The sequence below is a fragment of the Balaenoptera musculus genome, chromosome 15 (assembly GCF_009873245.2).
Source record: "Balaenoptera musculus isolate JJ_BM4_2016_0621 chromosome 15, mBalMus1.pri.v3, whole genome shotgun sequence".
Lineage (NCBI taxonomy): Eukaryota > Metazoa > Chordata > Mammalia > Artiodactyla > Balaenopteridae > Balaenoptera > Balaenoptera musculus.
In genome coordinates, this window is record NC_045799.1 from 30747770 (window position 1) to 30763124 (window position 15355).

The 15355-nt window shown below is 45.8% G+C and overlaps 1 protein-coding gene across 3 annotated transcripts in view; it reads left to right on the forward strand.

Moving 5' to 3' along the window:
• ATRN (attractin) overlaps positions 1-8521 on the forward strand; it is a 159985-nt gene extending 151464 nt beyond the window's left edge. For all 3 annotated transcript variants that reach the window (XM_036824232.1, XM_036824230.1, XM_036824229.1), the window contains one exon: positions 4019-8521. In XM_036824232.1, coding sequence (XP_036680127.1) covers positions 4019-4346 — 328 coding nt within the window. In that variant the 3' untranslated portion in view covers positions 4347-8521. The remainder of the gene's footprint in view (positions 1-4018) is intronic.
• Positions 8522-15355: the final 6834 nt, after the last annotated feature.

Here is a 15355-nt window from a genome sequence, read left to right on the forward strand (position 1 = left end):
TATTTATAATAGATTGTACTACCTTTAAAGTTATTACAAAATAATGGCTAGTCTCCTTTCCAGTCTCTACACCTTAAGATTCCTCCTGCTAAACCCTGGGCTTTTTTCTTTTTCACTGTGAGCTTATTATTCCCAAAAATTAAGTAATCCCTGTCTTTCCCAGGTTAATATCTCTAATTCTTGTCCTCCTTGCCAAGCTTCACACCCAGTTATTCAATTGCCTACTTGAAATGTCTACTTGGATGCTTCAAGGTCTTATCAAACCTAAAATGTCCAAAATGGAGCTTGCCCTCTTTCCAACCAGTTGGTCCTTTGATCTCCATCTCAGTAAAGGAATTCATTATTCAGCCAGTTTCTCAAGCCAGAAGCTCAAGAGTCATCCTAGGCAGTCCTCACCTCTCTATGTATAATTCACGGGCGAGTTCTGCTGGTCCTACATCTGGAGTCTCATTCTTCCACTTTGTTTCATTTACTCTACCACGTCTCTCATCTAACCTTAGCTGCCATCTCTCCCCTGTAGTCTGCTTCTTCTACCCTTGACCTCTAAAATCACAGCCCCAACCCCCTCCCACACCCCCATCCAAGCCATTCGCCTGCAGTTAAAATCATTCTTTAAATAAGTAAATAAATAAATAAATGATGGTTATATTTCCCTGTGCTGTACAATATATCCTTGTTGCTTATTTATTTTATACATAGTAGTTTGTATCTCTTAATCCCATACCCCTGTCCTGCCCCTCCTGCCTTCCTTCTCACCACTGGTAACCAACACTTTGTTCTCTGTATCTGTGAGTCTGTTTCATTATATATATTCATTTGTTCTCTTTTTTCAGATTCCACATGTAAGTGATAACATGGAGTATTTATCTTTCTCTGTCTGACTTATTCACTAAGCGTAATAATCTTTAGGTTCATTCATATTGGTGCAAATGGCAGAATGTCGTTATTTTTTATGATTGAGTAGTATTCCAGTGTGTGTGTGTGTGTGTGTGTGTGTGTGTGTGTGTATAAAAAACATGTTCATTATCCATTCATCTGTTAATGGACACTTAGGTTGCTTCTATATCTTGGCTATTATAAATGATGCTGTGAACGTTGCTATGAACGTTGTGGGTGCATGTATCTTTTCAAATCAGTATTTCTCTTTTCTTTGGAAGTATACTCAGGAGGGGAATTGCTAGATTATATGGTAGTTCTACTTTTATTTTTTTGAGGAACCTCCATACTGTTTTCCACAGTGGCTTCACCAATTTACGTTCCCACCAACAGTATACAAGGGTTCCCCTTTCTCCACATCCTCACTGACACTTGTTATTTGTGATCTTTTTGATGATAGCCATTCTGACAGGTGTGAGATGATACCTCCTTGTGGTTTTGATTTGCATTTTCCTTATGATTAGTGATGTTGAGCAACTTTTCATGTGCCTGTTGGCCATCTGTATGGTGCCTGTATGTCTTCTTTGGGAAAGTGTCTATTCAGGTCTTCTATTTTTTAATCGGGTTGTTTGGTTTTTTGATATTGAATTTATGAGCTATTTATATATTTTATATTAACCCCTTATTGGTCATATCATTTCCAAATATTTTCTCCCATTCAGTAGGTTGTCTTTTCATTTTGTCAGGATTTCCTTTGCTGTGCAAAAACTTTTAAGTTTGGTTAGGTCACATTTGTTTATTTTTGCTTTTATTTTTTTTGCCTTAAGAGACAGATCCAAAAAAATATTTGCTATGATTTATGTCAAAGAGTGTTCTGCCTATGTTCTCTTCTGGGATTTTTATGGTTTCAAGTCTTGGACTTAGGTCTTTATGTATATGGTGTGAGGAAATGTTCTAATCTCATTCTTTTACATGTAGCTGTCCAGTTTTCCCAGAACCACTTATTGAAGAGACTTTTCTCCATTGTATATTCTTGCCTCCTTTGTCATAGATTAATTGACCGTAAGTGCATGAGTTTATTTCGGGTCTCTCTATTTTGTTCCACTGATCTATGTGTCTGTATTTGTGGGAAAACCATGATGTTTTGATTACTGTAGTAGCTTTTTAGTATAGTCTGAAGTCACGGAGCGTGATATCTCCAGCTTCATTCTTTTTTCTCGAGATTGCTTTGGCGATTCAGGGTCTTTTGTGGTTCCATATGAATTTTAGTATTATTTGTTCTAGTTCTGTGGGAAATGTCATGGTTATTTTGATAGGGATTGCCTTAACTCTGTAGATTGCTTTGGGTAGTATGGACATTTTAACAATGTTCTTCCAATTCAAGAACACGGGATATCTTTCCATTTCTTTGTATCATTTTCAAATTCCTTCATAAATGTTTTGTAGTTATCAGATTATAAGTCTTTCACCTCTTTTTAAATTTTTTTTAAATTTTTATTTATTTTATTTATTTATTTTTGGCTGCATTGGGTCTTCGTTGCTGCGCACAGGCTTTCTCTAGTTGCGGCGAGCGGGAGCTACTCTTCATTACAGTGCATGGGCTTCTCATTGCAGTGTCTTCTCTTGTTGCAGAGCACGGGCTCTAGGCACACAGGCTTCAGTAGTTCTGGCGCGTGGGCTCAGTAGTTATGGCTCATGGGCTCTAGAGTACAGGCTCGGTAGTTGTGGCGCACAGGCTTAGTTGCTCCACGGCATGTAGGATCTTCCCAGACCAGGGCTCGAACCCATGTCCCCTGCATTGGCAGGCTGATTCTTAACCACTGCACCACCAGGGAAGCCCCTTTTACCTCTTTGGTTAAGTTTATTCCTAGGTATTTTATTCTTTTTGATGTGATTTTAAACAATTATTTTCCTGCTTTCTCTTTCTGGTAGTTCATTATTAGTGTATAGAAAAGCAACAGATTTCTGTGTATTAATCTTGTCTCCTGCAACTACTGAATTCATTTATTAGTTCTAATAGTTTTTTGGTGGAGACTTTAGGGTTTTCTATATATAGTATCATGGCATGTGCAAATAGTGACAGTTTGACTTCTTTCCTTCCAATTTGGATGCCTTTTCTTTCCTTTTCTCGTCTGATTGCTGTGACTAGGATCTACCCCCCATTTTAAATGGTGCCCTTCTCTGGACTCCCGAAGCACCTGGCTCTGTCTTTGCTATAACAGTGGTCACTGGTGTGGATTCCCCACTCCATGCCAGGTACTAAACCTGGCACTTAAAAGCTACCCCCCTCCCCCATTTTATAGACTTAGTGAGGTGGAGTAAGAAGCTCCTCTAACATGGCTCCTGGGGGCCTCAGCAGGGCTCTGAGCCTGTCTGGCCTCTTCCCATGCATAGGAATCCAGCTCCCCCAGGACTGTGCCTTCCCTAATGAACATCAAGTTAATCAATTACCAATACAAAAAGGACAATGGACCCACCAGTCCCCAAAGCAAAGATGGTAGCGGAGGTGGTGGGGTGATAAGCCAGGTACCATTCTAAGACTTTACATCAGTTCACTCATTGACTTCTCATACAAGCCCTGTGCTGTTCACCATTTACAAAAGAGGAAACTGAGGCACAGGGAAGTTAAAGAACCTTGCTTATTCCAAAGTCTGGCCCCAGAGTCTATCCTAACCCTTATCATGGTGTAGATATCAAAATAACTAGTGCTAGCTGGCAATGTGGAATGAATCTTAATTTCATCATAAAGACTGCAGCTTTTTCTTGGAGAAAAAGACAGGAGAAACTTAATGCTTAAAGCATGTCTGCAATCTTATTTAGATGCTCCCACCACGAGGCAGAGCACTTTGCTTGGTAGATCTGCTGAAAAGTAAGGTACTCCTTTTGTGTAAAATTGGGGGAGGAGGAGAATATGTACTTGTACAAATAAACCCTGAAAGAATATATACAAACTAATGAAAGAAGTTACTCTGATGGAAGGGGGGAATATGGAGGGAGACACAGGTTAGAGGTAAGATTTTTCCCGTGTATGTACTTTATTTATTTATTGCACCATGTGAATGTAAAAAGAAATTTTTAAAATTATTTTTTAATAAAAACAAGCTGCTCCTTAACATGTGTTCCCTCTGTGGGTTCTCCCAAGGTCTCGCAGTGGCCAGCGCCCTGGTGGACATTTCTCAGCAGATGCCAATAGTATACAAAGAGAAGTCAGGAGCGGTGAGAAACCGGAAACAGCAGCCCCCTGCACAGCCTGGGACCTGCATTTGATGCTGGGGCCAGGACTCCCTGTGAGCAAGGAGTGGCGTGCCAGAGCCGTCTGCAGAGAGGGAGCAGGCAAGGAGACACTGTGCAGGGCAGAAGACTGGAAACTCTCGAAACATCCACCTCATCTGCATGTTCACAAGCTTTCTTTGACGGTTTCTCCCATCTGTGCTCCAGCATCTAACCTTTTACTTTCATATAGGAAATAATTGATTTAGTTACAGGTCCAGGGGTGATCCAGTTGTTGCTGGAGGAGGCCGGTGTAGAGCGAGTGAGAGAGCTAGGAATGACACTCAGGTTCACGTGTGGAAAACTGTTCTTGGGACTGTTTCAACAGTGCAAAAAACAAAGATGTAGTGTTTACAAGTAGACATTTGTCATCAGTCATTCTTGAACATGGTCTTTTAAAAACTAGTCAGATGAATTAACTTGTTTTCATCTGAAGCCTGCTATCTTTTTTAAAAGATGTACTATTTATTCTTGCACGATTTAGGCAAATATCTCTCTTTCAGGGAGTAACTTTTTTTCTAGTTGAGAATTAATAATGGTCCATCTCTTTTGAATCATAAGATAGAAGAGGCTGTTTTAAATGTCAAGGTCAGCAGTGTTACTTGGAATGTCAACTGATATAATGGGTAGTTTTCTGTAGCAACTTGATTAATTTAGTCTGAATCCATTTGAAGTTCTCTCTCTCTCTCCTCTCTTTCTCTTTCCCTCCCTCTCTCTCCTTCTCTTCCTCTTTACCTCTCTGTCTCTCTGTTTCTGTCTTTGTCTCTCTCTCTCTCTTTCTCACACACACACACTCATACACTCACACACACACACTAAGTGCCTAGACTTTAAATAGATCTAGCAATTGGAAAGTTAGTAAGCATAAGTTTTTACATAATTGCATTCCTACATTCTTATAAAACTTAAATAGCTATCATTGGCAATCTGCTCTTTTTCTAAAACCTAATTTGCCGCCAGGAAACAATTTTCTCACCCCGAGAAACATTTAACGTAGCAGCAGGGATTGAGAGGAAAACAGAAATGACCTAACTGTCAAAGCTCCTGTTTTTGTTATCAAAAAGGACACTAAATAAGGCATGTTCCCACGTGCCTCCTTGCCCCAGGTCACTCTAGGCCTGATGTTTGCTTCAGCCTTCTGGGTGCTCCTGCCAAGGCACCACAGAGGGAGGGACTCACTCATGTTACATGTCTCCCTTAAGCCGAAAAGAGCATGACAGCACTTGGGACCCCTTAATCAAAGGGCAAATCTTTGTTCCTGTAGTCTGCTTGAGCTGGTGGGTCATTCTTCATTCTCAGGCTCAGGTGGAGTGCCAGGAGAGGGTCGGTCTCCTGTTGTCGGGCAGAACCTGCCCAAAGCCTGGAGGAGGACCTGAAGCTGTTTGCCCTCTTTCCCCCCCTCCCCAGGAGGAGCTCAGGCCTCCCATGCTCCCTCCCAGACCCAACGGGTAGCTGTGGGGAGGGCAGTGAACACTGATAAGGATGAAAAGCACATGGGAAAAATGGACAAGGGGAGAAAGTTATGCCAAATGAAAAGTGACCAAATTGAAGTAGTGACCAAATTGAAGTGGAGTAGGCCAGTCCCTGCTCTTCTCCCCAGGGCACTGCCTGGATGGTGTGTTGTCCCCGTCCATGGTGCTCTGTATTCTGGCATTATGCAGCAGCCTCCCAAGATCTCTCTTCTGCTTCAAAACCCAGTGTTCTATGGCATTACCCTGAGGGCGTAGACCTTTAGACAACAGTGCTCAAGTTTGTGAATTTGGAGAAATTAATACTCAAAAGAGCAAAAACTGCGGCATTTCACCTTTATATGCAGTGCCTAGAGAGGGAGTATGACCTCTTCCCCAACACTAACCCCACTCCCATGAAGAATTGCCTGGAAAGATGTTTTCAAGGATGTTGAACCATAAAACACTGATGCACAAAACACCTCTACTTTGAGACTTGCCTCTCAAAATGCTGCTTTTTCACATTATTGTTAAAGAGCAGATGGTTCTGGAAAAGACCCCTCCTCTTACGAGCTCCCCACGTCCCTGCCCCAGATCACAGTACCCGCAGAGAGCCTGCCGGGGACTGGCCCTTCACCCCTGTGATTACCAGAAGGCCACTGAAGAGGACCCTCCCACAAGGGAAGTCCTTGTTTGTTCAAAGGACTGGTGTTTCCTTGGCAAAGAAGCCGCCTCCCCATGGTAGTCCCATGCCTTGAAATAATAAGCACCGTGTCCCATAGCCACCTGGTTATTTTCTTTTTTCTAAAAGATAATGTTTATTTTTTAAAAGGAAGGAAGGAGCAAGTGAAGTTTAATTCTGCTCCAACAGTGGAGAAACAACTGAATCCACCTGCTTCTCCTTTGCAGCCAGTAGCAAACAGCTTCCTCCAGGCTTGGGCCAGAGGAAGGGGGTGGCAGGAGAAGGAGGCACTCAGCTTAGAGTCAGTTATCAAGAGGAAGTCATCTGGAACTTCAGAGCCTGTATATAAATTAAAATGGTTATGAAAACATCGATATTGCACTTGTACATAACTATACAGTAGTGTCTGAATGTTCAGACATTTGGAGTGTACATAAAACAGAAAAATATCTTAATGTATTTTTATTAAACATAATTATGTCTGAGTTTGACCTAATATGTTTTTGTGCCATATATTGGATATCCAGGTTCAGAGAAGTCCTCTCGTTATGCCCTGATACAATGATAACAAAGCCACGAAAGGCATCCCCATTGCGCCCACGTGTTCAAATGCATCTGGGACTGATTGGATAGCTTCTAAAGTAGGAATCGTCTGTCAGTGCACATATGAAAATGCGGGCAGTGTGTGAAGAGACTCGAAGGCAGCCGGAATGTCTCTGTCCCTGTCATTGGCTCTGCGAGTGCGTTGTAACTCTCCTGTCAGCTTCTCGGAGCTGTAGGTGCCCAGGGAAGACCAATCTTGTCCTGAGAAACGCTCCTCTTAGTCTTTAGACTCCAAGACTGTACCTGTAGATCTAGTCAGATTTTCCAAAAAGGGCTTTTCCAGGCTGCATTTTGTTGTGGTTTTGTCTAAATTTTTAATGACCATTTCCCAGGACCATAGTTTACTATACTGAAAACTGGGAGTGGGAGTGGGCGTGGCTGCTTTGTTGATAAATAGCTCCTCATGGAGAACCTCACCCTGGCCTCCTGTCCACCTCCTGCCCCCTTCCCACACTGTTTGGGGAGAGGTCTGTGCTTCCCTGTGAGGATCACCTCTAAGTGTGGTAGGAGGTGTGCAGAGAAGGCAACCACATACTCCCTGAGCTAACCTGGAAGAAAAGCAGCCCTGGACAGAGACTGTCAGCAAAAGGCCTGAGGTGCACGATTGGAGATGCACCGGGAAATCCGGGGCAAATGGGAAGACCAGGGCACTATCTGTAGAAAAATACATTTTATCTTTCAGTGCAAATCTTGCTCCTTCAATTTAATAGAGTATATTTAGAGATGGGATGGGAGTGATTCACTTTCTTGGGTGGTGGTATCCTTTTCATTAACACCTTTGATCCTTACATTTCGTTCATTCATCCATTCATTCAACAAATATTCACTAAGTACTTACTAACAACCTAAGCTAACACTAGGGCAGTGACTGAGATGGAAAAGCTGCTCTTCAGAATTACAACAGAATCCAGCTCCTCAAACCTGTCAACCCAGGAGACCTTTCCTTGTGGTTTCTGTGAGAATTGGCCACCTGAGGATAGACCCAGGAAGGCAGAGGGTCTGGCCTCAGGCCATGCACCGGCTCTCAGCCTGAAATGTTTACCCAATTTACCAAATGGCTCAAACCATAAAAATCACCGTGATGGTTTGTAGATAGCCAAGCCCACCAAGAGACATTTCCCCTGAGTCCAAATTCATAAACACCCTCGCCTGCAGGGAGACGATTTGGGAGTGCAGAGGAAAACTGGCACCTTCTCTTTTAAAGGCAATAATGGAATCGACTTTCAATAACTGAATTTGTGCACAAAACATTTTAAGCACTAGTGAAGCCTGTTTTGTTGAACTAATTTTGGCTCTGGAAATGTTTTATAGTTATTTACGGTTTTGTTTTGGGGTTTTTTGGTTTGGATTCAAGTTTAGTTTGTTAATATGTATAATTTAGCATCTGTTGCACTCATGTAAATATGGAGTAAGTATTGTAAACTATTTCATTGCTGGGGATTGTGGATGTTATACATACATTAAGGACTGCAATTTTTTGGTATTTTTTGTATTGTAAAATAACAGCTAATTTAAGCCGGAACAAGAGAATTAAGGGAGGTCTGTGCATTTTAAACACAAATGTGAAGAACTTGTATATAAACAAAAGTAAATACTATAATACAAACTTCCTTCTGAAATAAAAGTAGATCTGATAAAAATGTGGGTTTTGTTCTAAGTGTTTGATTTTGTTTTGTTTCAATTATTTTTACAATTTGGTCATTAGAACCTTAAGAAAAGGGGAAAAACATGTTTTAAAAAGTTTACCAGTTTTCAGACTGCCTCAGAGGAAGCACTTGGCAGTCCATGACTGAGGTGTAAACCAACAGGGTGGGCACCTCAGACACCTCTGCGCAAAACTGAGCCCTGGGGTGTGGGAGGAGCCCTGAGCAGCTTGTGAGCAGACTCCCCAACATCCCCACTGTGGCCTACATTGCCGTCAACACACCAGTGCTGGGGACAGAAGACTCGTGTGCAGGACAGCTCTGCCTGGGCACCATCACGCCCATGCCGGTGCCTCGCCAGCTGCCCTTGGTCATTCAGCTACTCGTACTCTCATGGGCTCCTGCTAAACCTCAGGTATGCTGATAGGTTTAGTCCTCCATGGCCACAGCATTGTCCTTGGTCTTGAATTTTGATGAAGTTGTATGTCCATTCACAAAGTCTTGTCTGTAGGCCTTCTGCGTGCCCAGCCCCACTTTATGCGGCTCCTGCCCTCAGAACAGGGTCAGAACAGTGCATTTCAGCGCCCTGGTACAGAGTGCAAAAGGTCTAGAAGGATAAGATCGGCATAAAGTAAGTTGAGAAAGTCCAGAAGAAGCACAAGGAAGGGCTGTGGTTCATACAGGGGAGGGTGGGTGAGGCACCAGGTCCAGGCCAGGAGGCTGGAGGAGGCCTGCCTACCAGAGCTTGGGCCTCGGCCAGGGTGGAAAAGAACTGAACTACAGGCCACTGCCAGGTTGGGGAGGACCTTGAAACTGTTCCGGGGAGGGTTGTGGGAGCCATCAAGTGTCTCTGGCTAGAAACCTGTGATTGAGTGATACTGGGGCAGTTTGCTACAGCATCAACAGCATCTCCCAGCCCCCTTGCAGTTAGGTTGGGGCCATAAACTGGGCTTTAGCCAAGAAATGTTGGAAGAAGTGATATATTCAAGTTCCAAACTTTGCACAAACACCGTGCTCCCACATGGGACTCCCTGGAGGTCACGTGTTAAAGACGCTGGCGGTAATAAGGGTCCAAGTCACCACTTAAAGGCAAACCACCTGACCAGCAAGAGCTGTGTGCTGGCCTGTGCATCTGAAAAGCAAACTTTACCGACCCACTGAGATTTGGCATTTTATTACAACAGGTAGCTTTTCTTACTCTTATTAATACACAAACTGGCACCTTGAAGTACAAGGCAAGTATAACCAAAGCCTAAGGTATGTGGCATTGGCTTAGTTAGTGGTCAGGCGGCAGCAATGAGAAAACAGACACAGCAGGCAGAACAGCTGGGGATCCCTGTCAGGTGGTGGCAAAACATCTGGTATGGCTATGATGTTGGATAACTTGTTAAAGCAAACTACGTGTTTACTGAGTTTTTTTGTTCAAGGGGAAGAAGCTGGAAAAAAAACAGAATGTGGTATATGTTGATTGTTACTTGGCAAGAGAGTCGAGTTCCAGAAAAAAATTAGCCAGTTTACAAGCAGAAGTGAAGGGGGTGGAGAATCCTGAAATCCAGGGTTGTGAAGTGTTGGAAAAGCCAAGTAGTCTTGCTTCCAGTCTCCAAACAGTAAGACATGCTTATGAGCAAAAAAAGGCCCAGGGAGACAGTGACTTGGCCTCCGAGTAAGAATCACATAGAGGGTGTGGTCTTCCTGCTTGAGCCTCATAACCTCAAGGCCATCATCTTGAGGGGGAGTCATGTGGATAAGCAAAGAAATAAAGCGAACCTGAGAACTGTGCCCAGGAAAGAACCAGGAATACTGTCATTGACCCTGGGCCTGCCTGGTAAATAAATAAATAGCGTAGGTTTCTGAGGGAATTATGTTGCCAAGAAAACCATTAGCTTGACCATAAAAAAATGAGAACAACCAACCCTGTGACTATTGAGAGTCTTAATTAGAACCACCCACAGGCGGGAAATGGTTGTGAAAGCTGTGCGAGGCGGGCCCACCACCCAACGCCACCTCAGATGTGGCCAGAGAGCAGATTTGGGCCTGGTCGGGAACCTCCCCCACCCCGAGGCAGGGCCCGGCAGGATTCCAAAGTCCCTGTAGGCCAGTGATTGCACTGTGTCAGCCATCCTCCTCCTGCCCATCCGGCCGCTGTGTGTCGGCCAGGCACTGTTTGGGGTCCAGGAACTTAACAGTGAACAATGCGGACCAAATCCCTGTCCTGATGGAGTCTACAATCTAGTAGGAGAGACAAAAATAAAGACAAGGCCAGGTAATAATTTCTGTGAAGCAAGGATGGGGTAGGGCTGGGGTAGACAGTGCTGGGGGGTGTGCTGGGGGGGCTGGGGAAGGCTCTTGTGGTAAGGTGACAGCGGGGTAGAGCTCACTGAAGGAGGGAGCTGGCACATGGACACCTGGGACAAGAGTACCCCAAGTAGAGGGAGCAGCAGGTACAGAGGCCCTGAGGAGGCAGCGTGCCTGCAGGGTGTGCGCAGCAGCAAGGCATGGGGGCTGTGGGGGCAAGATGGGTCCAAGAGCAGTGTTAGGAGTTGGGGCCAGCCAGGTCCTGCAGGACAGTAGTTCTCAGCGGTACAGGGCTTCCCCTAGTGGACATCCTGGAAAGAGGAGGGGCGATTTGATTATTGCGTTCAGAGGGGCACCACTATGATTTAGTTGGTAGGCCTGAAAAATTCTGTCACCAACTGCAGTGTCACTCCTAGTGTCTGAGTCCCCAACCCCATACATCTCTGTGGGTTGCATCTGAACAGACATACACCCTGCAGCCCTGTATTACTAGCTGTGAGACATGCCTGGCAAGGATTCTCTTCCATCCTGTGTCCCCAACCTGAGGAAGGGACTAGACTAGATGATCCTGATGACTGTATGAAGCATGTTGCACAGGGACCTGGGGATCCACCCTGGCTGCTGGGGCCCGTTTGCATACCCTGTAGGTCTTTCCTCCTCATTTGCGTAATCCTAGTCCCTGGAGGGCTCAGGTTCTGAGGTTTTGTACATGTTTTATCTTCTTGTGCATATACTCATCTTGATTTTCCTCTGTATCTTCTGCCTTGGACTGGAGGCTCCTTCGGGTGTGGGGTGACATGTCCCTGGCAGAACAGCTTCCCAAGACATCCTTCAACCCAGGCCCTCCCAGGCCTGCAACCCAACAAGGCAGGGCCACATATCTGCCTCCTTTCACATGTGTGCCAAGCTCACTGGCAAGTTGCCATCCAGCTGGGGACCTCTCCTGAAGCCCTGCATAGCCCCTTCCCTCTGCCTCTCTGGAAATTTCACCCACCAGTGTCCACAATTCCTGTAAAGATAAGCCAGTTCTGTGAGTTTGGCCGCACCTGACTCAACTGGGGTGGGTGGAGAGAGGAGGCGGGCAGTGAGCAGCTTCGTATCAACCTTGCACCTTAGACAACAGGCTCCAGGCCAGAGCGGGCATTCATGAACCATGAAGTTTCCACTCATAAATCCATGGATGTTTCCAGCACCTGCCCTTCTGCCTGCCCCCATCCCCAGCCACCTGCCAGCTAGAGGCTCAGTGTTGACAACAGCTAACAGAGACCCAGCCACGGGGATGAGGCCAGGGCCAGGACTACAGTTTCCCGGAATGCATGTGAGAGAGTGATAGCAAGCAGGCTACCTGGCAGGACACAGAGGCCAATACTCAGATGTGGAGCAAGGCAGGACCCTTTCATGGTTGTGGGGGCCACTGGACTCAGCTTTGAGGTGTTTGGCCAGACTCTACACATTACGAGTCAGGACCATTTTACGTGGAAGCGACAGAAACCAAACTCCGACCACCTTAGACAACTCCATTAGTTTCCCGAGGCTGCTGTGACAAATTACCCAACCTTGGTGGCTTTAAATGATGGAAATTTATTCTCACAGTTCTAAAGGCCAAAAGTCCAAAATCATGGTGTAAGCAGAGCTGCGTTCCCCCCAGAGCAGAAGCTCTAGGTGAGAATCCGTTCCTGGCGTCTTCTAGCTTCGGTGGCTGCCCACGTTCCTTGGCCTGTGACCACTTCACTCCTGTCTCTGCCTGTGTCTTCACAGCACCCTCTCTTCTGTGTGTGTATCTAATCTCCCCCTGCCTCTCTTTAACAAAGATGCACAAGACTGCATTTACAGCTCCCTCTGATAATCCAGGATAAGTGCCTCCTCTCAAGATCCTTAATTCAATCACATCTTTTGCCATAGAAGGTAATATTCACTCTTTTGCCTACAAATAAGGTAACATCCACAGGCTCCAGGGATTAGGGTGAGGACATATCTTTGGAGCCACCATTCAGCCCATTACAGCAACAAAACCCTACAAAAGTCGACTGTCCCGGAGGTGGCAAGACAATGGCCTCTGCGTGTCACAGGGCCTTGTCCCTCCTTTTGGCTTCTATCTCCAGAGTTGGCTAGGTCCATGCCCCAGACAGCCTCAAGCCTCCCACAGGAAATGTTTCTCCCAGGAAACTCTGGGGAAAAAAACAGAGAGCCAGGCTGACACGGGGGCCCTGTGACCTTTCATTTTCCCCCTGTACCCAACAAGGAAGCCTATTTTCCTTGCACGTTGTCTGATGTTAGAGGCTCCATTTGATTAAACCCCATGCCTGAGTTGGAGAGAAGTACTGAAGGAAGACAGCCAGCAGCTATGGAACAATTTTGCTATTTTCCGTTAAGTTCCACTCACTTTTATCTTACCAATCTTTTGAAAGGCATATGCCTATATTTCACTCTGAGTAAAAAATGGAAGTAGTAGAGTTTAACACACTCTCACATAAAGCACATAACTTAGCATTGTGTGCTTGGGCTACCACACAATGGTGGTAAACAGGGCAAGGCAATGCTTTCACTTGACCACCCCCCCGCCCCCCCACTCTGCTCCAGGTGTCCATTCCCACACAGGTGTAGGTGGCTGAGAACATTCCTCCTTTGTGAAGTGGGAACAGGTTAGACTCTGAGCTTCGCTCTGTCCAACACCCCTCCTTTTTCCACTGGAAAACTGTCCTTCCCATTCCACGTGATCTTGGTGGGCTGACATCACTCTCCAGGCCACAAATCCTGGGAAAGAGAAGCGCCTTTCTCTGCTGAGAGTGCTAAAGGAGAGACTGTATATCTGGGGTTGCTGGTAGCATCCTTACCTACCCTATGGTGAGAGCCTATCTGGCCTCAGAGGGGAACACAGACCAGCAGGGGTAACATCATTTGAACGCCCAGAGACAGCTGTGCCTGAAGCCCAAATTGCTCAGATGCATGCCCAACCCACTTTTATCTGTGTTTGGTTCCAATCAGGAGAGTACTGGCTGAACCTGGAGGCTGGTTGGCAGCTGCCCCGTGCAGTGTCTGTGGGTTTGGTATGAGTTGTTAACTACACAGTCTCAGAGCCAGTGGCTCTTTTTCTGGTCAGGACAGCCCCAGGCCTGGGCTTCAGCGTGGTCTGTACCTAACCCCTGTGTTTTAGGTCGGGTTCTCCAGAAGTGGAGCCCAAGACAGGGATTCTCAGACCATGATTTATTGGAAGGAGTGCCCTCAGGGGAACCTCTAAGTGAGGAAAGCAGGAGTGGGCAGGGGAAGGAGCTAAAGTAGGATGTGGTCTCAGCTGGGATCTAGCCTCAGCCTGATCCCACAGGGAACTCTGAAGCATGACTGGCACACAGAGCTATCCCCTGAGGCACGCAGGCCAAGTCTCTGAACTCCTGCCTCAGTCAGTCACTGGCCACTGGCCACCTCTGGGAGCAGAGTGTAACCTTATAGGCATTTCTTCTAGAAAAGGGGTCAGCTGTGAGCTGTGTTAGCAGCCAACATCCCCAGCAGCTTGGGGATGGGTTGCACTAGCCCAGAGAGTTCTCAGCAAGGCACCAAAAGCCTCCACTTCAACCTGTCTTGTGGTCCTGTTGCAGCAAAAATAAAAATGAAGTTTTCCCTCTCCTGAGAACAAGGAAAATAAAGGGAACAGTGAACAGTCTAGAGAAGAAACATAACCTGGCCTGAAAGAGTTAATCACTCCTAGTTTTATTTTAACTGTTACTAATCTGTAGTGTCTGTAACTAGATTTGTACTTCACAAAGCTAACCTATCACTTTTTTTTTTTTCTTTTTTTTGGCTGTGTTGGGTCTTTGTTGCTGTGAGCGGGGGCTACTCTTCGTTGCGGTGCACGGGCTTCTCACTGCGGTAGCTTCTCTTGTTGCGGAGCACGGGCTCTAGGCGCACAGGCTTCAACAGTTGTGGCACACGGGCTCAGTAGTTGTGGCTCGTGGGCTCTAGAGCACAGGCTCAGTAGTTGTGGCGCACGGGCTTAGTTGCTCCACAGCATGTGGGATCTTCCTGGACCAGGGCTCGAACCCGTGTCCCCTACATTGGCAGGCAGATTCTTAGCCACTGCGCCAGCAGGGAAGTCCTAACCTATCACTCTTTAACACTATGTGAATTACATCCTGCACTCCCTTGTAGCAAATCACCGCTTGTAGCTGTCTGCATTTCAGAAAGGAGGTCGCAGGCTGATAACCCAGAGACTAATAGACCCAATTACTGGGTTGCCTGACGCCAGCAGTGGCTGTTTTGAAATAATGCAAGAAGAATGCAAGAACTTCAGCATTTTGATCCTTATCACTCACTTCCAGACTGCGAACTCCCCCTATAAGAATCCCTGTAATTCCCCAAGGAAGGTGGGGCACAGTTCTTGAGGCGCTGGCCTACTGTGTCTTCCCTTTGCCTGGCAAAGAAAATAAAAAAGCCTCTCTATTTCTTATCTTCCAAATCTCTGTCTCCGTATTTCTATTCGGCATCGGTGCACAGGGAGCCAAGGTTTGGCAACAGTCCCTGCCAAATCTCAACCAAGTTTGAGA